General features: G+C 46.8%; 1 protein-coding gene and 1 long non-coding RNA gene across 3 annotated transcripts in view; one reads left to right on the top strand and one right to left on the bottom strand.

Annotated features, from left to right (window-relative positions):
* The first annotated feature begins 1502 nt into the window (after positions 1 to 1502).
* Positions 1503 to 25490, top strand: part of ACCS (1-aminocyclopropane-1-carboxylate synthase homolog (inactive)) — a 31064-nt gene continuing 7076 nt past the window's right edge. Inside the window, exons 1-7 of one of the 2 annotated variants that reach the window (XM_030034594.2) lie at positions 1503 to 1594; positions 2384 to 2592; positions 19077 to 19690; positions 21217 to 21276; positions 22135 to 22146; positions 23987 to 24057; positions 24609 to 24678. In XM_030034594.2, the coding sequence (XP_029890454.1) occupies positions 1518 to 1594; positions 2384 to 2592; positions 19077 to 19690; positions 21217 to 21276; positions 22135 to 22146; positions 23987 to 24057; positions 24609 to 24678 (1113 nt within the window). In that variant the 5' untranslated portion in view covers positions 1503 to 1517. Of the gene's footprint in view, positions 1595 to 2383; positions 2593 to 16960; positions 17938 to 19076; positions 19691 to 21216; positions 21277 to 22134; positions 22147 to 23986; positions 24058 to 24608; positions 24679 to 25490 lie in introns of those variants that run through there. The other variant, XM_030034587.2, reaches the window with a different exon arrangement.
* On the bottom strand, positions 13785 to 16944 carry LOC115349862. Its single transcript, XR_003926250.2, has 2 exons — positions 16279 to 16944; positions 13785 to 15059 (listed from the first exon to the last, which is right to left on the bottom strand). It is a non-coding gene; the product is annotated as an uncharacterized LOC115349862 (long non-coding RNA).

Genomic DNA, 25490 nt, shown 5'->3' with positions numbered 1-25490 from the left:
AATGGAAGATTTCCCATAAAAGGCTGCACGCTGTTACCTGCTTATTCCCATTTGTCTCCCTAGCAGGTCTGAGACTGTGCTGGAGCATACAGCCTTTTCACATTCTTTTCTGTGTATCGTTTTCTCCTCTTCCTCCACCCCCATCTCTAATATTTGTGTTTGAGTTAAAGCTGGACACAGCGGGAAAGAGATTTGGGTTCCCCCCTCCTCTTCCCCTCTGAACTCTCATCTCTTATTTATGTCTGTAAATGTTTTGTTTTATTTGATGTACATTTGCCAGCAAAATGCTGGGCCGAGCTCCAGGCAGTCTCATTTCCCTCTTCCATCTTGAGACATTCCAGGCCTGAACAGCATGAGCTTGCACAGCTAAATATGTAGGAGAAAGCAATGAAGCTGTGTCACCAAAAAGCTCTGAATAGCCCTCAGAATAAAATGAGATTATTTAGTATGTGCAGAAAAAGATGTATCACACCTTTTCTACGCAAAGTCTTGGAGCAGACTGGGAAAGGCCTATCCTTAAACTATCAACCACTGTGATCAACATAGCACCTCACTTGAGTCTCATATCAGTGGTAAGGTACCACCATATTCGACTCACTTCTAACCCCAGACCACCAAAAGATCGCAGTGTGGCGGTGACTTCTCAATCCAGTAGTTTCCCAGACCCCTCCTAGTACAGATCAACTTCTTTCACCGAACATCAGCATCTTTGTGTTTCTTCCTCTTGTTCCTCTTTTAATCTTTAACTACTTTCTGCAAACATGGAGAGAAATTATGGCAAAGCACGCTTGACTTGGAGCACAGGCACCGTACTGCTCGTCTTTGTTGAGATAAACGTCACCTACTGCTATGCGTTCTGAATCTGGCACCGGTGACTCTGTCTGCAAAGGTTCCAGAGATTTCTAAACCTCTCTTAGAATTTGATGCAGAAGTTTGCCAGAGGTTACCACAACCTGTAGGAGTGATGATCTTCAGCGGAGGAGTAAAGCAGACAGCTAGGACTGTCTGCCTTGCTTAGACTGTTGCAGCTAACTTCGACAGAGGCTGTGAACCAGAGTGCAAAGTCTGAAAAGAGTACCAGAGGTTTGGAGTAGCTTCTGGACATTAGCGCTTGTATGAATCAAGCTCCAAGCCTTCAGATTGGACGTGTCCATGGAAGCAGCTCTTTCTCTTCCATTGCCACGTGCCCTGGATGTGATGGCAGTAGAGGAAATGGAGAGCAAATGGGATTCTGGAGAAAGAGGTCCAATTTATCCTCAGTGATGCTGGAGTAACTCCACAGGGAAGCTCCTTCGTGTCCAGATGAGCGAGACAAGACAAAGACGGGCTGGCTGCCTGTATACACCTGCCCTGCCTGCTAGTGGCTAAACCATGCTGCATCTTCCAGTTGCCTCCTGCCCATCATAAAGGTTTTTAACACTTCTCTGATCAAGTAAGGCCAACACCGTATTTAATCAGTGGCCTGTCAGCTGGCACAAGCCCTTGGAGTGGTTTGGGAGAGGGAGGACAAACACTCCATGCCTGCTTCCAGCCTCTGCCCAAGACACACTCAGCAACATCAAGCGCTCCTGTTCCGTTTGTTTCTGGGTTACGAGTGAGTATTAAAACAGGGCTACTAGTTACACAGGCATACAACGTCTTTGCACCAGCCTAGTCCTGACATTTTACTCGTTAGCTCATCTGTCTCAGGGGAAACATCTGAAGCCTGGTCATATGCGACTAAATATTCCCAGTGGATGAGAGGGAGGGAAAAGGAAAGGAGAGCTAAGCTAACAGCTTGACTGAATGCAAATGGGAGAGAAAGTGAACCAGCTCTGCATTGCCAAAGTCTGGATTTTTCTATCAACCTTGTGACTGTTTTCGCTTTTCTTAATGCCCCAGCTCCATGGAAATCAGTGTTTATTTATTCATATTTAAATAATGCATTCCTAACTCTTGTGTTTGTAGCATGAAGCTAGAAGTGGAGTGAGTCTAAACATCCTGAAAACCCACCAAATTTCTTATTATTTCTCAAAAATCAGAGCTTTAAGGCAAGTCTCCTGGAAAAGGGGAAGTCAGGATGACTGGTTTTGAATGTTATCTAACTCAATATACTGAAAATAAAAGCTTTGGTGGAAAACAGATGCTGGTTTTAATTTCTGGTTTTATTAACTGGAATGGGGGATACACAGACCTCAGGGAATTACATATATTCGTATATATTAATGTACACATTTTTCGTTTAACTGAGCAGCTGACAGAGAAAAAGCTATGAAAGCTGTAAATAAAACTTCTTTTCTTCCTCCCTTCTTGCAAATTGTTCTGTAAATAACTACGATTGGTTTTGGACCAGAGGCCAGACCTTGACCACTTAATCAGTGGATCACCTGTGCTTTTTCCCCAGCATCACTTGGGAGCATCTGGCGAGTTCTCCACGTGGGACAGGCACGTGGCTTGTACCTGGGTTTGGAAGGGAGACGGCAACGATCTCTCACTCTTCCTCCAATGCTTTGGAGCACAAGAGAGCGCCCGGTGAGACAACACGGCTAAGAGGTGACTCCTGCTTTGGCACAGGAGGTCTTCCACACCGGCGCCTTCTGCTCCTGGAGACATGTAGGCGATAGACGACGCTGCCTCCTGGGTACCGAGCAACCACTGCTATTTAGCAAAGCCCCTGCCTCAAAGGTTGGTAATGCAGATGGGATTTGGAGTGGTTTAAAACTAGCTACCATTATTAAAGCAGATTAATATGAGCTTAAACAGACTCTGGTGCTTTCTGAAAGAGGTATCCTTCTGTCTGCAGACAAAGAGGTTCGAAGTACGCTAATGAGGAGAGCTGGTTTGGAAAGCTGTGCTGTCTCTCTGAACCTAACTATATTCTGATTTCTCTCTTTTTGCATATTTGAATTTAGGGAAGTTTAAGGAGTTCATGGAGGTAGAGGGAATGAAATCCCATCCATCAGACTGAAGCAGCCTGGGCACAAGCAGAACACGCTTCCATGTATGCTGCCTCTGCTTGCCAAAATATTTCTTGCTTCCAATTGGAAAGAGGCAGGTTTCCTTGTGGGACAAACAGCCTGCTTCAGCCACGACCTCTGGGCCAGTTACAGACTTAATGTTTTTTTCTGTGAGGTATTCATCATTTCTAAATAAGGGGCTTGAATGTAACTGATTTCCTCCATAAAAGTTACTGTAATTTTGGTCACTTCTGAACCAAAGCAGTCTCAGTCAAATTGAAAAATGAGAAAGCAGAGGGCAGAAAGATGGTGATAATGCACACATTTCAAAGGGAAGGTTTATGTGTGTCTTCCTTGATAATTACCCTGTTCGGTTGCAATGGATCCAAAACTGCAGAGGAGAAGGGGTGAAGGGACATGAACTAAATCTGGCCACTAAGATAACTTTTTAAGGGTATACTCAAATTGGGGTTTAGTTAAAGTAAAGTCTCTTAAGGGTGGGGAAGATACTCCTGGAGCGTACAGTCAGATGATGACGGGACAGACGGAAAGGCTGAGAAATTGGGAATGTGATGTGAAGACTCTTGTTTGTAAGTCTTTGATAGTACTGCAGGTGGGATCATGTTTCCTCTCTCCCACCTGGCCTTGATTTACAAAGGATGGAGGCTGCTACTACAGTCTTGGTTATAGACACCTGATTCAAGCTCAAGCCAAGCAGCTCACATCTTTAATAGTGGTGATCTCCATTTCCTCTCCTCTGTCACCTAGGGTGGTGATGGTCCCGGACACGTTCCAGTAGTCTGGGTGGGAGGTTTGGGTGGAACTGGCCTCTGCTCAGTTTCTGCTGCACAACTCCCCTGGCACAAAAGCAGTTCCCTTTCTGCAGTCTTGCCAGATGCATTGAAGACTGAAATAGAAACTGAAAAAATTTCTTTCACCTCTTGCAGTCACCCACCAGTTTCAAGCTGTGCAACCATAGCAGGGCAGCATGGGGAAAGTCTCCTTTGTCAACTGAGCATGACGTGCCCCTTCTGGCTGTATTCAGGGCATGAGTACCCTGACTCAGTTCACTGGCACTACACTTACCTACTGTTTTTAAAAATTACTTACAAAACCAGAGCAGATTCTTTTGCTCCCACCATGTATCATATTTGGAAAATGATGTCAACGCGTCAGCAGCAGAGGCTGGCTTTCGGCAGGCTTGAGAGACCCTGCAAAGGGTGCTGGGCCTCAACTTGCCGGAGATTTATTAGCTTTGGAAAGAGGGGTCTCAAGTATTCCCTCAGGCTCTGGGATGGGAATTTGCTGTGACAGTCTCAGGTTAGGAGGTGATCTCTGCAGAAACCCTCTAGTCTTTGCAAATCTGACGTCAGGGGTTGGAAAATGTAGTTAGCATTGGCATTCTTCAAGGCACCCATATCTGATTGTTATTTTCATCTGGACCAGTGAGTAGCTGAACAGCCTGTCACCTGAAGATCTAGAAGTATTTTCTTAAATGTTCTGAAGTGTTAATGTCTTAAATGTTCACTTCTTTTGTGAAGTTCCCTAGAATGAATCACTGTTTAACAACAGCTCAGTAAACATCTTACAGTTAAAATGACTGAACACAGTACAGTCTGAACCGAGATTGAGTTGTCAAAGAAAAGGTTTGCCAAAAACTGCAAAACAGGCTGTGTTCTTTTCCTTAATGCAATAAACCCCCTGTCAGCCTCCGAGGAATTGGATTTTCAGAAATTTCTAGCAATAGCTGTGATTTCTGAATGTTCTCTTCCACCCCAGAAGGCTCACACCCAATGATTGATAACCAGTGTACATGCTGCTCTTTAAATACTGCAAGGAAGGCACGTGACCCTGGCCAAGGGCACAAGGACACGGCCTCTGATTGGGAAAACCTTGCAAGGCGGGGTGTGATTCTCACACATGCTTTTCTGGGAGCTCCTTGATGCAATCTGAGTCTAATGAACACACCTGACAAAGTAAACAAACACAAAGGAGAACACTTCCTCAGCCTTTTTGCCAGAGTTATAACTGCAGCTGTGCCCAGGCTCATAAGGCAAAAATCTGACTGACTGTCTGCCTGCCAGCCTGTTTCTTTTTCTGCCAGCAAAGTCCACAGGTAAGAACAAAATATTAGTATCTTATTCCAACTGTGTTTTGTTTCAGCTGTAAGGTATGGGGAAATACTTTTGTTTGCTTTAGACAATGGGTATAGTTTGTTTCTTGGGTGTCCTAGTTCTGGATAAACGATGCTGCTGTCATTGTGGGGCACTGACCTCGGAGAGGACAGACAGCATCTCTTTTTGGTACTTCTCCACACATGTGGTTTTTTGACCTGTGACAAGTCACTGAATTGCTCTGTGTCTCTCTTTCTCAGATGTAAAGTGGGAGCAAGCTGTATGACTGTGTCGTAGGGTTACAATCATAAACATATGTGAGGCATTTGCCTATTCTACAGTAGAAAACAAGACTGGGATGACCAACAGCTATATTTTTAAGAGTAGTTTTTTTTCCCTCTGCCAACTTTTTTGGAACTGGACCAGTGTAGCGGGATGACTATTAGTCAGCTCACCACTATTTGGCTGGTAGGGGAGAATATGCTGGATATTGGGATGGAGGAGCTGCACGTTGGACCAAACCAGCTCAGGACCAGCAGATCTAAGCGGCTTTGTGGCAGCCTCCTGGATGGGTCTGCACCACTGTAATGCCCCATGATGCAGGGAGTGAGAAGAAACAGTGGGGTCTGGCAGAGATAATGAGGTCAGACCTGGCATTGCACGGATGTGGTTGTTCTGCTTTGAGGAATGGGTTGGCTCAGGACCAGCGTCAGAGGGAACGGACCTCTGACAGATTGGAGCTGGCTTTGTGTAGCACCGCTCAGCACACGGCGCAATCCTAGGATTGCTCAGGCTCTGCTTAAATACATGTCTTCATGTTCACTTGATGAAGTCCAGGGTTGAGGGAACTGGCTAAGACAGCTGCAGAACTGTTAGGAATTATTTCTGAGCTATCATGTGAGACGGATGACATCCCAAAATGTAGGAAAAAGATGCAGATAATGATGGCCTTTGAAGAAAGGACAGAAAGAGGTGAAAAGAACTGGGTAGTAGTCACCCCAGTTCCAATTCCTGGAAAAAGTGGAACGAATGAGCTGTGCGTAAGCACATAGAAGATAACAAGGTGATAAGTCGCAGGCATGCAGGCCTGTCAAGAAGAAATCCTATCAGAGCAGTCTGCCCTCTTTTTTTTCTGACAAAGTAACCAGCCAGGGAAGAAAAAGGAGATGTCCTATATTCCAAGTTGGGTAAGGTTTTCCATGCTCCTTCACATCATACTCATAAGCCAGCCATGGACACAGACCCTAGGCGAAACTCATGGAATATGGGTGCACAGCCCCATGGAAAAGCTTATTCACTGAACAGCCCTCGCAGCTTTGCATCAAAGGGGGACAGAGCAATGAGGGGGCTGCAGGGTCTCTCCCCAGTCAGTCAGTCTTGTCGTTAATGGCTTCGTAGGTGCAACAGAGATAATGTTTATCAAACGTGATGGCAATGTCATGCTGGGGGGCATGCAAGCACACGGGAGAACGGGGTCGGAATTCAAAGGGGTCTTCAGGTGCTGGAGGACCAAATGGAAAAATATTTGATACAGACAGGCACAAAATAGGAATGAATAATCCACTGCACAAATACAAGGTAGGCAATGGCTTGCAGGACAGCAGGTAGGGAAGGTTTTAGCGGTTATAAGGGATGACAAAATGAATGTGTTTCAAATGCTTTGCTACCGTTAAGAGACCAACATTATCCTAGGACAAACAGACGTAAGTGTTCTCTCTGAAACAGTCTCTGTTCTCTGCTTAGCACTGGGGTTTTGGCTCGAGTGTTATGCCTAATTGTGGATGCCAGATTTCCCAGAAGATCAGTTTAAGAGAGTTGAGAGAAGAAAAACAAAAATAATCAGAAGTCTAGGGAAGACATTCTCAACATTTTTTGAGTTTAAGAAGAGACAGCTGTATGCTAATCTCTCAGCTTGCTGCAAAAGAAAGACGACAGTTTTCTGTGTCAGTGGTAGATAGGACAAGATATCTCCCTTACAACTTTTTATTGTAGCAGGGGAGATAGGGGTTGGGCATTAGGAAGCCCTTCTCATGCCAAATGTAGTGAAGCACTGAATAGGTTACTCAGGGAGGCTGGGAGTCTTTTATAGGAGATTTCAAAAACTTTGCATCTTCCAGGAATTATGTCGTCATAGTGCTGCCACAGGTGGAGATGGAAATAACAGAAGAGAACAACAGAGAACCCAGACAGTATAGCTGTGAAAACTAGACATACCTTTGGGCAAATAAGTTTCTCTTCCAGCCTCAAGCTGTTGGTAAATCTTGCTGTGGGACAGACCAGAGACTGTCCCTGCCAGTCTGTGCCAGACAAGCGGCAGGGGCAGGAGAAATCACTCAATAAGAAAAGAAAAGAAACGAAGAAAAGAGGTGCTTGGCAGCCCTTTTAGAAACAAAGGTAGCAGCAGCACCTGCACACTTTTGTTGACTGTTTCTGCCTTATTTTATTCTCCAAATACTAATGACAGGTTGCACAACTGTCAGGACATGAGGATCCTCTCCCTGGCTTCAATTTAAGTGTCTGGGGGCCACTGGCTTTAAAGGGATTTCAGGTTCTGGGTCCATGTGGGAAATTGGAAGGATTTCCCGTCCTGGGAGAACTGACTTCCATCCTGGCCACTTGCATGTTTCTTTCCCTGACCAATGGTTTTTCATCCATACACTACTCTGAAGGGAAGATAGACCCTTAGCAGCATTGACAAATATCTCCTTAAAGGTATCAGATCCTTGTGCTATTCTAACTTCTGGTTATGTCTCCTTTCCAGACAGCAATCAATCCAATGTGGTTGTTTGAATTTTAATGTTAGCACAAAACTTCTGCTAGCCTTACTTAAAAATTTATTTCAGGCAGCTCAGAAACCTCCCTGTCATTCACTCCCTTGCACAGCCAGACAGCAATGATTTCCCCAGCCTGTTCTCAGGAAGTTTGCGTTAAAATAGTATTTGAAAATTGGAATTTCTTCTCCGGGCCACATCAAGTTCAGATAAACATAGCATAGCTGGATGAGGCACCAAAGAGTTGTACAGCTAAGGCAGCTGGCGTTGCGCAGTTCAGCAGGGCCGATGTTGTCCCACAGAGTCTCAGGCTGTTTCCTGAGTGTGCTGGTAGTTACACAAGGACAATCAGTGTTCCTGGGAGCAATTACTGACTTTTTAAGGGCAGTATCACTCAAGCTCTTGCACAAGGTGGGGAGAATGAAGGAAGGAGAACAGAAAGGTCTCCAGCTCTCATGAACTGACTGCAAAGGAAAGCTCAAAAAAAAAAAAAAAATTATTAGCAGTTACTAAGAAAGGATAGACAGCACTGACAATATGTGATGGTAACGTTCCCTTTTGAAGATTATACTTGGTTCAGCTAAGTAGAAGCTGAGCACAGCTGAGCTGGATGGGTACACTGATGCTGCCTTTGTAGCGCTCTGTTCTAGGCAAGCAGTGCTATAAGTTTTGTGGCCTCAGCCTCAGACACAAGACTACCAGTAAATGTTAGCATCATTTGTTTTTCTCAGGCCTGGCAGAGCAGAAAAGAAGGTCAGGATGAGGACAACGATCTGCTGTCAGTGCAGCGAGGCTGGAGCAGAATAGCTGCAGGGCTCTGGCGCGTTAGGATTGAGTTGCACTGGCACAGCCCTGTGAAAACCAAGGACAGCCGTAGCAGTGGGTGCTGCAAGCCAGCCTTGCAGCTCTGTGGGAAAGTCGTCTTTGCATACGTGGTTTCCCACCGTATGTAAATACTTAATTTCTCCTGTAATGGCAAAAAAACTACACTGACACCCCCCCGCTCCCCTGGTTAGAAAAGACTCGGTGTGAATGAACAGGTCTTGCTTGGGGCATATTAGAAGTATCTTGCTTGGTTTTTAGTCATGCTACAGGAAACAAGATCCCAATTTCAGCTCATGTAGTTATTTCAGGCAGAAGCGGTGTAAACTCCTTACTATTATAAATGAAAATACAGAAGAATCCTTACCCATGGTTTTATCTAGAAATTGAATCCCGACTGTTTTCTGTTTCAGACCAAACATGGAGGTCTCTGTGTCTATCTTTAGCATCAGATAAGGGACAGTTAGCCTGCTCTTTTCCTTGCCTTTGGCTTTTCTCTTTTAAGGCAAATGGTGAGAGATCCTGAATACACCTTGGTTAAAACTAGAGGGACAAAAAACCTCATGACAACTGAAGGGCACAGTCCAGCCAGCCATAGAGAGGGAAATGGGTTGATACATGGTTTTGTTGGGTCATTACTTGGGGAATTTTATCTCTTGTATTTATCCCAATGGTGCAATTTTGGTGTTCGCGTGTCCTGATTTTGTACAGCAATACAGCAACGCATATATCCCTGCAGGTTGTTGCTGTGTTCCTGAGCTTATTAGCTATTGTTTTAATATCCCTTTCAGGATAAAGGGTAATACCATCAAAACGCATAACTTTCTGTGATAAAAACAGTAACCTTACCTTATCAAGCTGAGATTTTTGTGATCTGTAGATGTGAGTCTGGAGGCCACAAAAGGGGCTGAGGGGTTCTTGGCTCGGTGTCTGTGGGTTCTGAAATGACCCATGTTTTTTTCTGGCAGCAGAGAGGGAGAAAACATTTGCATGTCTCCTTGCAAAGAACTCGCAGTACAGACCAGAGCCAGCCCAAGAAGCAGCAATGGCCAAAAAAGAAAGGAACCAGACAAATAAAAATGCATGACTGGCTAATATAAACAGCATGTCAAGAGGGAAGCAACTGTGAGCGCTCATTTTCCAGCTAGATCCAGTACCTCTTCTTTTCTTCTACTCTCTCCAATGTGTTTTTTCCCTGCAGTCCTCTTCCAGTGTCAGGGACTATGAAGAAGCTGCAAACAGAGGTCACGTCATCAGCTGCCACAGTGTGTCCTTCATGGTGAAACCTCTCAAGGTTTCTCTCTCTAGGGCAATGCAAAATCTCTGTGTTTAGAAAGGGAAGGTTTCAACCAGCCCTGCAAGGAAATTAAATGTAAGTGTGAATCTGCAAGCGAAGAGTGTCTTTGCTTGCCTTGGCCATGCGGTGCCTGGCAAGCCTTAGCAGAGGGATACTGCAACGTGAAGCACTGCAAGAACTTTCTCTACATATAGTATGACAAGGGTCAGTGTCATATGGAAAGTTAAATTTATTCGCCCTAATAGACACGCTGGGTTTGATTTCTTGCCCGGGGCATCAGCCACTGTTACTTCACCCTGAAGAAGAAAACACAAACCCTCCCTAGTTAACTGCTCATCAGTTTAGTAGAAGTGCAATCCGCTCCTGCCCTGAAATTTGTCATCATTTCATCTGTAGCACAGACACTTATTCAGTCATGACTTACAGAAATTCTATTACGGCAGCTGGATCGACAGGAATTTAGGTATCTTTGAAGAAGAGAATTGGTCTCTCTTCCTTTTAGTCCTGTCTAGGCCTGAAATTACAGAAGTAGGCTTGGTAATAAGGATCTGGATCCATTCCCATTCTTGAATCCCTCTAACATAGGAATTCAGACACTCAGATTCACTTTATCTCTGTTTGTTATTAGTCACAGGGTTAGCCAGTACTTAAAACACCCCCAGCCCAATCACCGCTTCCTGCTCCAGGGAGTACCTTTAACTAGTTGCATGGGATGAGTAAGAAGGCCTGGCTCTTAGCACAGTAATTTGCACAGAAAGTAGCAAGAAAACAGTTTCTCAGTTGTTTGTGTGGATGTTACACTGACTGTGAGGGTGGAAAACACTCAGCACTTCTAATAGCTCCCTCTGCCCACAATGGGACAGGTCCTGTGGGTCTGCCCAGAGTTTTACAGAAAATGCAACGTGCTGTTTAATCAGTTACAAAATTGATGCCTGGGGGGGGCGGAATCAGTCCTAGAAAATCTAAGTGCTTAATAACCAAACTCTTCTTCTGCAGTTTTCCTTGTCCAGCTCTGCTTTACAAAAGGTTTTTGAAGACCGTCCTACTGCCCTCTGTGGGCTTTCCTGTAAAGTATCTTAAATAACCCTTTGGGCATGTGTTGGGAGTTCCTCAAACTTTTGCTTCTCTTCTCTCACGTTCATGTGCTGAAGCTTCTTATTAAAATGATGTCTTAATTTAACAAGGCCAACTGTACCCCCGCCGTGCCTGCCAATGCACTAAGAAGCCTAAGGGAAGGCATCCATAATGGCTGTTGGGGCTTGCTTGCTCTGAAAGCCAGTGTGTGGTGGGTTGACCCTGGCTGGTTGCCAGGTGCCCACCAAAGCTGTTCTATCACTCCCCTCCTCAGCTGGACAGGGGAGAGAAAATATAACAAAGGGCTTGTGGGTTGAGATAAGGACAGGGAGAGATCACTCAACCCATTACTGTCACGGGCAAAACAGACTCAACTTGGGGAAAATTAACTTAATTTATTGCCAATCAACCAGAGCAGGGTGATGAGAAATAAAACCAAATCTTAAAACACCTTCCCCCCCACCCCTCCCTTCTTCCCGAGCACAGCTTCACTCCTGGATTCTCTACCTACCCCCCCCCCCAGTGGTGCAGGGGGACGGGGAATGGGGGTTGGGGGTCAGTTCATCACACGTTGTCTCTGCCGCTCCTTCCTCCTCAGGGGGAGGAGGACTCCTCACACTCTTCCCCGGCTCCAGCGTGGGGGCCCTCCCACGGGAGACAGTCCTCCACAAACTGCTCCAGCAGTTTTGTGGGTCCCTTCCCCAGGCTGCAGTCCTTCAGGCACAGACTGCTCCAGCGTGGGTCCCCCACAGGGTCACAAGTCCTGCCAGAAAACCTGCTCCAGCGTGGGCTCCTCTCTCCACGGGGCCAAAGGTCCTGCCAGGAGCCTGCTCCAGCGCGGGCTTCCCACGGGGTCACAGCCTCCTTCGGGCATCCCCCTGCTCCGGCGTGGGGTCCTCCCCGGGCTGCAGGGGGAGATCTGCTCCCCCGTGGACCTCCCTGGGCTGCAGGGGGACAGCCTGCCTCACCGTGGTCTTCCCCACGGGCTGCAGGGGAATCTCTGCTCCGGCGCCTGGAGCATCTCCTCCCCTCCTTCTGCACCGACCTGGGGGTCTGCAGGGTTCTTTCTCTTACATGTTCTCACTCCTCTCTCCAGCTGCAGTTTCTGTACCCACTGCAACTTTTTTCCCTTCTTAAATCTGTTCTCCCAGAGGCGCTACCACCATCACTGACGGGCTCGGCCTTGGCCAGCAGCGTGTCCGTCTCTGAGCCGGCTGGCATTGGCTCTGTCGGACTTGGGGGAACCTTCTGGCAGCTTCTCACAGAAGCCACCCCTGTAGCCCCCCTGCTACCAAAACCTTGCCACGCAAACCCAATACACCATGAGATACAAACTCATTTCCAAAGAACCAGGCAGAGATGGAAGAATTAGTAATGAGTTAGGAAGGAAGATCCTGGTACATGTGAGATCCTGCCTTAGTTTTGGTTTAGGTGCTTTATTTCAGTCATCATTTTGTGGTTTTCAGGGGCTGGGCTGAGCTGAGGATTTTTGCAGGAGGATTGAGTGGATTATCAGTATTACTAATAAGATTTATACATCAAAGACTCTTTGTGAAGCAGAAAGGGTGTTTTCCAGCACTTCTCTACAATGGTCAGTTTTTAAAGAATGTGAAAATAAATGCTACTTGATGGCTTCAGCTGCTCAGTGCCTTTTGGCAATCTGGGGAACAAGATGCAGAACCGACAGTGCCTGGGGGTGGTCTTCTGCACCACCTCTGGCCAGGGCGTCCGCTTAGATCCAGAGAAACTAAGAGAATTAAGAGACTTTCAATTTGTTGTGGTTTGCCCAATAACACTGCAAAATCTCATATTAATTTATACTATCTACCAGACTAAGGAGATGTAAGAATGTTTTTGTCTCGGTGGTCTATTTGCACTTTAATTTCTAAGCTGCAATTATTGCAAAGAACTTTTACCAGCGTCTTCTCTTAGGAACTAGACCTGAGTCTGCTCAACTCATCTGACTCCAAGTCAGTATGGAAAAAGGCATCAGATGGTTGTGGTTTCGGTCACGGTCCTGCTGGGCTTTAAGTAAAGCACTGCCAGCAGCCGCTACGCATCCCAGGGAAGTAACCTTCCTCTGACCTACAGCATTGTAAGAGTCAAACCGTTGTCCTTCAAACGGGGTTCATTTACCCAGTGTGCAAGCCAATAACACACAGAGTCGAGGTATTTTCAAATTAATTTCGTTGATGCGCGTGAATGGGTGCCTGTCTCAAGACAGCACACCTTTGTCTCAAAAATTCCTACATTTATATACTTAAGTAATAGGTATTCATTATTATTTCCCTTAATGATTGGTTCTTTCTTCTTCACCCCTCGTGTAAATTAGTGCACAGACTCTGTCTTCTTCCTTCATTGTCTTCTTTTGAGTACGTGGTATCATTTAAGTAGGTGGTCAATGAGTTGGTGGTCGTGATCTTCCCTGGTAGAAATTACCTTTTACCTATTTCTTACTCTGTCTTGGCAGTTCCAAGCGGTTCTTCAAGGTTTGTTGACCAGACCACAATCCATTACCTTTTCTCACTTAAACACAGAGCCCCATTTTGTAGTAGTTAGTTCACAATCCATTACCTTTTCTGACTTAAACACAAAGCCCCGTTTTCTAGTAGTTAGTTCCTAAACCCTAAATCATGTTTAGTTATTGTTTCCCTATTTTAAATATTAACTGATGGGGGCTGTACACAGGACTTTAGCAGTTCCCTGGTTATTTCAATCATATTATACATATTAATTGATAGCAAAACCAGCATCCTTTTCCACGTCAGAGACTGTTGAAAAGAGTTGCGTTTTATTTGACCGCAGCAGAAACTTCCTTTTATACCGAACTGTGGAGAGCCACGTACTGAACTTCTGGAAAACTTAATCCGTTAAATCTCTCGCTGACGCATTCCCGGCCTGCCGAGGTCCCCCTGCTCGCATGTCCTCCTTCCCACACGTGTGTTTCCACGAAAAACCCGAAGTAGGTTGCAGACCCAGTGTGGCTTGCATCAGCTGGAAGAAGGTAGCCAGGGCTGGAGCACCCTCTGCAGGGACCTTCCTCCCATCACTGCACCCACTGCCGAGCTGCCTGCCTGGGCAGGAGGGCTGCCAGAAACACCTCCATCCCACCGCTGTCTCCTGCCGCAGAGTCGAGTCGGGCATGAGGCAAAAGGCCGGAGAGGTTTTGCTTTGCAAAGCTTCAGCTCGGGCTGCATCAGCAGTGGGAACTGCTAAATGCCTGCTCCGCGCTGGGAGGGGACGCGGATGGCTTGCTTTGGGAGAGGGGTAGGGAGCAGACTGATTGTAGAGATGCTAACCCAAATGGCTGCTCGTTATTAGCCATCCTCTTTTGCAGCATGAAGGCCTCTCTAATTTTACGGCCTTTTTTTTTTATTATTATTATTAAAAAAAAAAGCTGCTGTAGTTACAACAAAAGAATTTATTGTTACCATCTGACATTTAACCGAGTTGCAAGGCCTCCGCTTGCTTTTGTGAAAGTATTCCCTACCAAAACCACTGTGACGCTTGTCACATTTCCCAGCTGAAGGCCTGATATTCAGTGGGGCCCTTCTGCTCCGCTTGCAAACGTGCTGTAAATAAACAGAAATTTCGGCTTCCAGGGCTCTCATTTCAGTGCCGTCTGTGACCATGCCATTGAGCTAGACTCCAAATTTAATGAAAATTTCTTTTGAATATCATTGCTTACAGGTACTGGCAAGAGAGCACAGTCCCCTGCTCTGATGCTCTGCAATGCGTAGAGCTGGCTGACACTGTTGTCTAAGATTTACCTGATCGTCGACTAGTCGCATCAATGACTTGGAAACCTGTAATAAACTAAACTTAACAAAATAGTGAAGCTTAACACAATTTTTAAAGGAGGTGTTTTCAGGATGATGTGTCACGGCTTGTTAGGAAAGGAGCTGTGGTACGCGGTTTGTTCAGGGAAGGAATGCCCTCTAACTGCGGCGCTCGGCTGTCATCTGTCGAGATGAAACTGAGGCATGAAATTCTCTGAGAATAAGGAAGGTAGTCTGACAGCATTCGGTTTGCTCTCCTGAGCTTGCTGCGTGAAGAGGAAAGGTAGAGAGGGGTTTTCGTCAAACGAGCGTTAAAAGAATTAGCCTGTCTTAGATACGTCAAATTGGGTGGCACCTACGCTTTTGTCGTTAAAATAGGTGTACAAACCAGTTCAGAAAATAAAGTCTGCCTTTTTGGTTTTGCGGTTCTCAGTGGCTTGCACTGTGCCCATTTCAACACTGTCACTTCTTGCACTTTGGGAAGACACCCCCTGTTAGTCCTCTTTTCCATCCGAATTGGAAAAGCAGCTCAAAGAGCTGGTAGCTCAAACAATTATCTCAGCAATAAAACAGCATGTGATATGTTTGTTCCCGATGCCATGCATGCCTGACACGTGATTGCAAGGGAAGCTCTTAATTTCATTTAAAAAATCAAGTTTCCACTTCACGTGACATAAAAAGGGGCAAACAACTGAACCGTGAACAATAGTTCAAGATTTATTATTATTGTTTTATACCACGAGTCTAGGTTCCATCCCTTTTAATGCTTGCGTTTTGAAAAAGTGGCTCTTTCTGAAGCCAGGGCATACGTCGAGTTACTTTTGAGGATGCTCTACTGCTGCCTGGCTAAGTTATGGCCCTCGGGTATAACAGGCTCTCGGGCTCCTTTGAAAAGCTTTTTAAAAAGACTGTTCCGTGCTGCCTTTAATCTATTTATATTTACTATTAAACTTCTATCATCAATGGCTCTCTTCATTGTTGCCCGGTCTTTGTGTACTCCAGTACACAGTCAATGTAAATGTCCTTATATAACTAAGTCTGTATTTGTAGAAGGTAGAGCGCCGCTCCCATGAAAAACCCTAGGAAAGTAAAAGCACATCTTTCTCATGGGGGTGTGCGAGTACAAACTCTAGTTAAGCAGACCACTGGAAAAAATCTAAACTACTATCTGATCATAAGTTATTAAGAAAGGGAGTATCATTTTTAAAGGTAAGCCGTCTCTTCCCCCCCCGCCATAGAGACAGTACTCAAAGTATTTCACGAGATATAATGAAGATTTTTATTTCCATTTCACAGACTGAGAAATGGAATCCCAGAGGCCGCGAATGATTTATTCAGATCCAGTGGGAGGTTAATAAGAGCTGGATAAACCCCCCCCGGTGCTGCGACGAAGCAGCTCATTTGATCTAAAAGGAAAATCGCCAACCCAGTATCCGCTTCACAACCTGTACGCTGGCCGCGAGAACCGCGACACAGGATACGTACGCGGGGTGTTTGGTTCCATTTTTCTCCCCAGTCGCTCTTTTTACGTTCACGCTCGCCTCCTGAGGGCTCGGTCCTCGTCCTGCCGGGCTCAGGCCCGGACTGAAGTCTCCAAACCGACGGGCGGGCCCCGGTGGGCCCGCGCTCCGTCCGGCCGATGCACCGGGACAGCTGTGCGGAGACTCAAAATTCTGCGATTCCAGGGAATCTGACCTTGGAGGGGAAGTAAGAAATCCTCCAGGCCGTTCCGGGCTCCAGCCCAGGACGGGGCCGATGCAGCGCACCCCGCCGAGCTCTTAACCCGGCCCGGAGGAGCAGCTCTGCGGGGACAGCCCGGCCTTTTTTCCCCGGCGAGCTCCCGAGGGCTGTCGCCTGGCCCGGAGCCCGGGGGTGACTGCGGGCGAGGCGGTGCCGGGCCGTGCCTGGCGGTGAAGGGAACGGCGGGGCGGGGAAGAGGGAGCCCGGCGCTGGCCCCGGCCGGTTGGCACGGACTAAAGTTATCCCGGAATAAGGGCCGCACGCATGTGCGTCACCCCGGATGTGAACATATGCCGGCCCGGCTCCCCCGCTAGCTCGCTCCGCCCGGTTCTAGCGGATGGGCTAAGCCGTGCCGAGCCGAGCCGAGCCGAGCCGGCGGCCGCCGCCGAGCCCGCTATAGGGGCTGCGGGGGGGGGGGGGGGGGGGGACGACGGAGGGGAGGCAGAGCCGCTCGGGCGCCTTCGAGGGTCAAGGTGCGAGAGCCCCCTCCCGGCGGGGGGCCCGGCCCCCCGGGCGGGCCGGGGGCTCGGGCAGGTGGGCTGCCCCGGCCGGAGCGGGCCGGGCCCAGCGGCGGGCGGGACCCCCGGCGCAGCCCGCCCCGGGCTCCCCCGCGGTGCCGGTACCGCCGCCGGGGCCGCCGTCTCCCCCGTCCCCTGGCCGGACCCCCCCGGAGGTCCTTGCCGCCGCTGGGCCGGGGGGGACCCGGGCAGCGCGGGGAGCCAGCCCCCGTCCCGCAGGCAGGCCGCGGCGGGGGCCCGCCGGGAGCGATGGATTTTCGGGGGAAGAAGTACGAGCGCGGCAGCAACTGGTCGGACCCCGAGGTGGTGGAGCTGCTGCAGCTGTGGGCCGACGAGTCGGTGCAGCTGGAGCTGGAGAGCTGCTTGCGGAACCAGCACGTCTTCAACCGCATCGCCGAGGTGCTGCGGGAGAAGGGCATCCACCGGACGGGCGACCAGTGCCGGGAGAAGATCAAGAAGATGAAGCTGGAGTACCGGCGGATCAAGGACAACAGCAAGGCCCCGCGGGGCGGCCGGACGTGGAAGTTCTACGAGGTGATGGACCGGGTGCTGACCAGCCGGCCCGCCTTGGCCTACGGCTCGCTGAGCGGCAGCATGATGGCCCAGCAGGTGCTGCAGGGCAGCATGGTGGAGAGCTACCACCACCAGTTCGCCTCCTCGGCCCTGCCCTTCGGACACTCCCAGCACCCCGAACTGATGGAAATCAAATGTGAGGAGGTGAACTCTGATGAGCACTGCTTGACCCCAGAGCCCCCACCAGCCATGTCTTACCAGCAGGGCTCCCCTGAAGAACATGAGATGGAGAGAGCCTTCTTGGAGAGGGCCCAGAACGACTCTCCCATCTCCAGGGTGGAGATTCCCATTGAAACCAGTGTTTCACCTTCAGGTAGGGATAGCCTTTTACATTCCAGCATAAGGTTTCTGCCCGGTTTCCCAGAAAGAGAGATTTTTTTTTTCTGGTGCAGAGATAGACACCTGGTTTTCGCACTGACGTTTGGATCCTTATTTTTCCACGTCCCAAAAAGCTTTAAAGTAGAAGGCTGGTATCTGCATTCATAGTCTTCTGGCCATTCCCGAAACGTATCTTGCTGCAGGTAAATAAAATCTAAAATTACCGTGCTAGGCTAAATGTCGTGTATGAAATCCAAAGGGCTGGCGTGTCTGCCATAAGATTTCTGCTAGATTTCTGCACGTAATGCTGACGGTACTTACCTTATCGGGAAAAAAAAAAAAAAAAAAATTGCATGCTTTTTGGTATCATTTGAGCATCACCAGGGCTGTCTGCAGTCCTCATGCTGAATTGTATCAGGACACCCTCTTCTGCCATGGCTACGCTATAAACCTGCAGGTGAAACTTTTCTTGCGTTCTTTTAAAATATTTTCCGGATCTAATCTTTTAGGACGCTCGACAATGAAGAATACTTGGGAATAATCGTTGCCTGGCCTCCTAAGCTATTCATTAGGACTTGGAAAGAAGATGTTTTTGAAAGTCACTGGCAGAAACAGCCTATCTGTTCGCAGGAGATGAGGCTCCTGCACTGAAAGTGCAGCTGGCCGTTGCTTGGCTGCCAGGAAGGGTACAGCCTGGAAATCCTGGGGATTTCGAACCGGTCTAGGACAGGCTGATGGAAGAGCACGCCGTGATAGGGAAGAAGAGAGACGATAACCAGTGTGAGCTTAGTGCCTGAGATAGGAAGAAGTGCTATGTCCTCTTCGCCGTGGTGGTTGCGTAGTTAGGCCAGCGGAGGGAACTGACGATCGCTCAGGTTAATTTGGAGGCCGAGTACGGGGCTGGGGCTGGCAGCATAATGGGGTGCCCGATGCGTGAAGTTAAAAACAAACTTCAAAAAACCCTCGCAAACTTCAAGATGTACCTGCCAGGTTTTTACTTTGGTTTTCCTGTAAAACCCTACAGTAGATTGAAGGGTGTTTCCTAGGAAGGGCAGGGGAAGGCAGCAAAGCATGTCCATGCCACTGTACTTGCTGCGCGTCTAATTTTTCTTCCTTGCTTTTATGTATTCACAGGTTTCAGTGAGCCCAACATGGCAAACTCGTCACGGATCCAGAACGTGGTTCCCCGGCCTGGCTTCTCCGCCTTGCATCGGCTGAGAAAAAAGCGGAAAGGCCAGCGCGTGAAGGACCCGCTCGACGATCTCTTGCTGAAGACCCTGACGTCTCAGCGGGCCATGGAAGAGCGCTTTCTGCAGATGGAGGAACGCCGATTTCAGCGAGATTTGGACGTGGAGGAGCGCCGGATGCAACTGGAGCAGCGCCGGTTTGAACTGGAGCGGGAGCATGAGTTCCGCATGTTCAGTGTCTTTGCTCAGATGCTCAGCATCCTAAAGCAGAGCCATAGCGGCTCCTCCTCCTCCGTCGCGATGCCTCGGGGCGTGGACTTCAGCCAGGCACTGTCCGAAATTGCGGGAATGGGAGGAGGAGGGGGCAACCTGCAAGACATGAGGGCTCGGCTGCTTACCGAGAGGAGGGTTGACATGTACGGCTTCTGTAACCCCAGCGACTTCCAGAGAAGCCCCTACCTCTCTGCTCGCGGCAACATTGCCAACATTTTTCGTGGCTCCACCGAAGAAGGGTACAAAGCTTATCATGCTGACAAGTATGATGAAGACAAGAACCCCAATGTGAGTGAGAACCTCAGTGTGTTTTCCTGGCTTTCCTGCTAGGAAAAAAACTGTCTTAGAGGTTTGCTGACAGATACACTAGAAGTGTGGGGTGGGGGGGGGTTGATGTCACTAAGACATGGCGGGTCAAGCTGTTTGAGGAAGAGAAATAAAAAGTAGCTTTGCAGGTCCTCTATGTATCAAAGACGAATGCCCTGTCCAGCTCAGGTTTGCACGCTCCGATTTCCCTATCGGGGAAATAATAGCACTAGTAGACCTTGAAAGATGTAAGAAATCTGCAGGAACAAACAGAGCTCCTGTTCCTCCTTTCACCTCATCACCTCTGTTGCCCACTGAAGACCATCTCTGATTATCTGATTATATCTGATTATTGCAGGTGATGGGTGCAGGAGGTACAACAACTGAGTAGTAGACAGGGTTTTTTTAATGCTACTTTTAACTAACGCTCAGCACTTTTTCTCCCCGTTTACTCTGCCTGCTCAGTTGTAAGTAGCTCATCATACCCCCCCTTGTGGCACAAAGGCCGAGTGTTAATTCTTCACGGCAGATTATTACTGAGTGACAAGTACAGTAAATATAAATAATGATTTATATGTGGATTACTTTTAAATAGATCCCGCATTCAGATACTGAACTACTTGAAACTTTAAAAATGTTTTATTATTAGCCCTGACTTTGGTCACATTGTGTTGGGAAGTGAAAACTAGATTTTTAAGATAGAAAACCACAGCGAAGTTTTTGATACAAGGTGCGTTATGAGGCGCAAACTGCCTCTTCTACCACCTGTTGTCTATGCAGGAGGTAGCTTTTTAAACAGATACCTAAAACTGGACTTGTACTTTAGTAACATCATAAACGTACGGTTGCTTAGATTTCCTTTCACATTTTTAAAAATTTAGTTACCCAACCTCTTCCAATAATGAAATTGTGCTAGTAGATTTGAACTCCTCAAGATCCGATGTAGTGCTGAATAAGCAGGGCCAAATCCTCAACCTGGAACTGTAGGGTCATCTCTCCAGAGCAGAAAATTTAGTGTTTTAACCACTTTTCATGATGACATCGTTATATGGTTTCCAAGCAAATCAGTGGAGTGGAATGGTAATGACTGATAAACAAATGCTTTTAGGTGAAGAAATGTATCCAAAACCCTGTTTAAAACTGCTGCAGAAGGGTAGACCTTGGTTTTCACAGAATTTTTTGGGGGGTTCTTCTGTAGTTAGATATATACCAGTGAATGAATTCAAGATTAAGGTAAACATATTCTGTAAAGAAGTATAAACCGTTAGTATGTATTCATTTACAGACAGTTTATTGACTAAGAAGCTGAGTGCCTGAGATATGTATGTGTGTGTGTGTGTGTGTTTACATATAGATGTGCCTCGAGTTATATATGGTGAAGTCTATGCGACCTGTGTTTTGACTTGTCCTTGGTAGGGTTTTTGGAGGCCATTTAGTGAAGTGATAGCTGAGGTGATGTATGCACGTGGTTTTTGTGCCTTTAAACAATAAACTATTTCTTTTTCTAGGGTATAATAAACTTTGGCACCAGTGAGAATAAACTCTGCTTTGACCTGATGTCTAAGCGGGTAAGTCCTATTCCAAAAAGAAATACTGAATTTGCTGTGTAGTTCCTCCTCAGTGCTTGCACTTTCCTAGAGTTATTGCTGTTGCTTAGGTTTCTCTGGTAAATTTTTTTGTCACAAATTTTTTATTTGTTGGAAGTCACTCTTGAATCCAGCTATTTGTACATTTATTTATCTCATTTTTCCAGGAGGGTAGGAACAAGGGTGTTTTTCTGTTCCTCTTCATGATGGGTTTCCCTTTGGGGATGTGCTTGGCTCAGAAAACTAAATGAAAATAAGATGCATTTTATTTTCTCCTGCTGACAGTAGTTGATTTGATAGGGAGGTTTTGAAATTAGTTTTGAACTCTATTTAATTTCAAGGATCTTCACATCTGTCCATTATAAAGTCACACGATTTGGACACCCAGTTCTGAACTTACCTGAAATGTGCGAGGGTGGCGGCAGCAGCAGCAGCGAACGGTGGCAGCTCTTGAAATCGCTCAAAGTCAGACGGGGTCAGCTGCTACCTGCTCTCTGTGTTCAGCTGCACCAGGGAGAGGCATCAAACACACAGCCCAACTCAAAAAGCAGAAAAAGTCAAAAGAAAAGAACAGGACCGCGCTGTAGAGGAATGTTTCTTGATTTCCATTAAAATCACTGCCCAGGTGCAGCCCGCGAGGCAGGCAGGTGGCAGTTTCTCCTACCTGAAGTTGTCTGCGGGGAGGGAAGGTGGCTCAGGGTTGGAGAGTCGACCTCTGTCATTTGAAGTTCATGGTTGCTCCCGTTCCACCAGTTCCCACCCTCAAAATGTTCCTTGTTTTATTTCTGCCTGCCACTCCACTGCCTCGGGGGGACGCTACCCCGCCGCTCCGCCTTCCAGCTAAAAGAACAGGTAAGGCAGAGCTGCTGCCTGCACGAAAAAGGTGCCTTCTAGGCTGCGTAGGTGGCACCTTCCTTCCTTTGCTGTCCTTTCCCCTTAAAACTAACACCAAGCCTGCAGTAAGTAGTGCAGAGGGAGTCGGTAGTCAGCTGCATCTTAATTAGCCTTGTTGTGAAAATGAGTTAAGACTTCGTTGACTATAGCGAGGTGAGCCATCACGCTTGTGGTAACAAGCTGAACAAAGACTGTTGCCAGCTTCTCAGTCATCGCAGCCTGGAGTTACAGTATGGATGCACTGAATGCAGCACCAGCTGGGATTGTAGGCAAATAATTTGTTGTGATTTGGGACGATAAAGACTTACTGTTTCCGCTGAATAAAGTAATGTATCAGATTTTTGTCTTCAACTTTTGACCCTTAAATTAGAGAATATTTTGTGGCGTGAGATCTCAGATGGTCTTCCTTTCAGTTGGCCCGTCTGGTTTCCTTAGCCCTTAATGCATTACCTTTAAGGGTTCTCCTCTTTATTTTTGCATAGTCATTTTTGGCCAAGCCTGCTGATACCTTTTATGTTGCGTTCTCTAGAGAAGTTTAGGAGAGAGATCTAAGGAGGCACAGTTCTGTGCCACATAGGCTTCAAGAACATCTACAGCTGAATAAAGGAACTTTAATCCTGTAATATCAGGTTGTAATTCTGCATGGGATAAGGACAGTGTCTTTAAACTCCAGAGCTTGGCACCAGTTATTAAAACACCAATACAGAATGTTGAGGTTTTGTTATTACACGAGAAACTCACTGCATGTTGAATTTCCCTCCTCCCTTGCACTATTACCTACTTGTCATGTCCCCCCACCCTCACCTTTTTTAATATTAACTCATAGATTTGGTTGCCATTAAATATTTGGAAGGTACATTGTACATAATATTTGTTTATTCCCTTTTTGTTTATGTAAAGTGTCCTCTTCTCTCTGCCTGTATCACCGCTGTGCTTTCCCTTGCAACTTCATAGAACTGGATTATGTGAAACCCTGATATTTACAACCTTGAAAATATTTAGATAAAAGCAGTGTGCATACTTTATCTAAATATAAACATTAAAAAGGGCTCCACAGTTCAGGTGACTCTGTCTCTGAGATCAGAATGAACTCCTAATAAGGAACAAAGTGCCTGCCCCGGGGAAGAATTATCAAGAAGATAATTTCATTTTTCTCCTGTCTTTTGAAAGCTCTTGTTACGCTTTAACACTTATCAAAACTTATCAGAATTATAGATCTGAAAGAGCTGCAGTAGCTTGGAACCGAGACGTAAGTGAAAGCTAGAATTCATTAAAAAATTAATATATTGAAAGTTTATTAAAGAAAATACATATCTGACTGTGATTAAAAATCCTTTCTATCTCTTTCTGACAGTCTAGATCTGAGCTTTCACAATTGGGACTGACTTTCCAGCTGAAAGCTGTTATCCTCAGAGCTTGGGCGAAACACTCTTTGGGACTCTTTGCGTTGCTTCATTTGCTGCGAAAGTCTTCTGCAGGCATCTTGGTTACGGGCATCGTGTGTATTGCCCCGTTCTGCATCCTTTTTGTAGATCTCTGTGCAGCAAGGTTTTGGCTGCAGTAACTTAGCAGAAGCCCGTATGTCACATAAAGTTAGTGGTGATCAGTTTGCTAGTCCTTGCTTCTCCCAGCTGCATTAATTTTGATGGTTGGTGGCTTTCTCAATCCAGTTTTACAACTGTTGAAGTTGCACGTGTGTGTGTGTCTATGCAGGTATGTGCCTGTACATGGATCCCATCTATGTGCATGTTTCTGATATCAGTGATTGTGCTTTTAACGGTTGTTCTCGTTATCCCAGCTGACACAGACCGATATGAATCTGATGGAGCCTCCACTGCTTCAGTACCCTGACTGGAAGGGACATATGTTGTAAGTTGTCTCTTTTCTGTAACGCTTCTCTTTTTGACTACTTGTCTGATAAGCAGAATGGATGAATACAAACTGCTTCTGCCACACTCTCTAGTTAAAACTTTTCTAGTCATTTAATCATCTTTTTCTTTGCAAAACTGTAAATTAGCTGCCCTACCAGTTCATCCAGTTAAAAATCCTTTTATGTGAGAGAAGGTGGACATTTTCTAAAGCAAACACAGTTTTAAAAGCACTGATTACATTAACAAATCAGGTAACTCAAAACAGTTCTTTGAAACATAGTGAACACTTGGGGACTTTAATCCTCCTCTTCTGTGCCTTGATTAAATAAAGCTCATCAGAAATGTATGCACCATTATGGACATTATCCGTGACACCTTTGCCGTATGTAAAAGTCATGTCTGTGGCATGGGCCTGAGCTATCCTGTTTTCTAGCTGTTTTCACCAGACTTTACTGTGCCCTGGCTTTATTTTCCTGAGATGTGGACCTGGGGGAGCCCAGCCTCTTGGAGAATAAGCTGAATCAATATTTGCTTTTGTGTCTTTCTCAGTTTACGGGAGGAAGTGGCTCGATTTTTGACCTATTACTGCAAGGCCCCTGCACCTCTTAAGGCAGAAAATGTGGGTAACCCACTTTCCGTTGGTGTCTATTCTAATGTATTGCCATTTGTTGTCAAACAGTTTCATCTTCTTTTTTTTTTAAAACAAATTATTTGGTAAGATGTCAGCCTTTATCGTGTAAATGAGATTGATTCATAGCCATTTCAGTAGCTTTTGATGCGCACTTCAGCCAAAACACTTGGGGTCTACTGTATATTTGCCTCATGCTTTACTTCTGTGTGCCAACTCCTCATGCCAGTGCTCTCAGTGGGGCTTTATGTTTTCATCTCCGGGACCTACCGTGCCTGTATCCCTCAGCCTTGACAAAGAGTGCCCATTGTTTCCGTGGAGTTTAATTTTGTCCTGTACTGCTGTTACACCTCAGGACCAAAATCTGTAATTGAGCCAAGAGTAGTTTTAGCCCGCAAGAACGGACCTTTTCAGACTTTGTGGCGGTGTTGTAAGGAAGGGATCAGGACCCGAGTCTCTGCGGGACTTGCTGACTTGGGAGAGATGCAGGCTGGGTGCAGGAACCTGCGGAGATCCAGGGACTCCTGCCACTGTTGAGCGCTGAAGGCAGCAGGAGCTAGTGCAGCCATTGCTTTTCTGGCCGCAAGAATTCAGCAGAAGCCCATACTTCCCGTGAACTGAAGTTACCGCTGATCAGTTTGCTGATCATTGCTTCTCCAAGGCAGCAGATTCTGCCTGATACTTGGAGTGAAACTCATAGGACCCGTGAGCAGCTGTCTCCTAGAACCAGGAGTCAGACCTGCTCCTGTACAAGACAGTGGTTTCCACTTTTGCACAGATTTGGCAGGAGGTCGGAGCTGCTG

The sequence above is a fragment of the Aquila chrysaetos genome, chromosome 2, assembly GCF_900496995.4.
Source record: "Aquila chrysaetos chrysaetos chromosome 2, bAquChr1.4, whole genome shotgun sequence".
NCBI lineage: Eukaryota > Metazoa > Chordata > Aves > Accipitriformes > Accipitridae > Aquila > Aquila chrysaetos.
The sequence above is the reverse complement of the archived record's forward strand: the minus strand, read 5'-3'. Positions and strand labels throughout refer to the sequence as shown.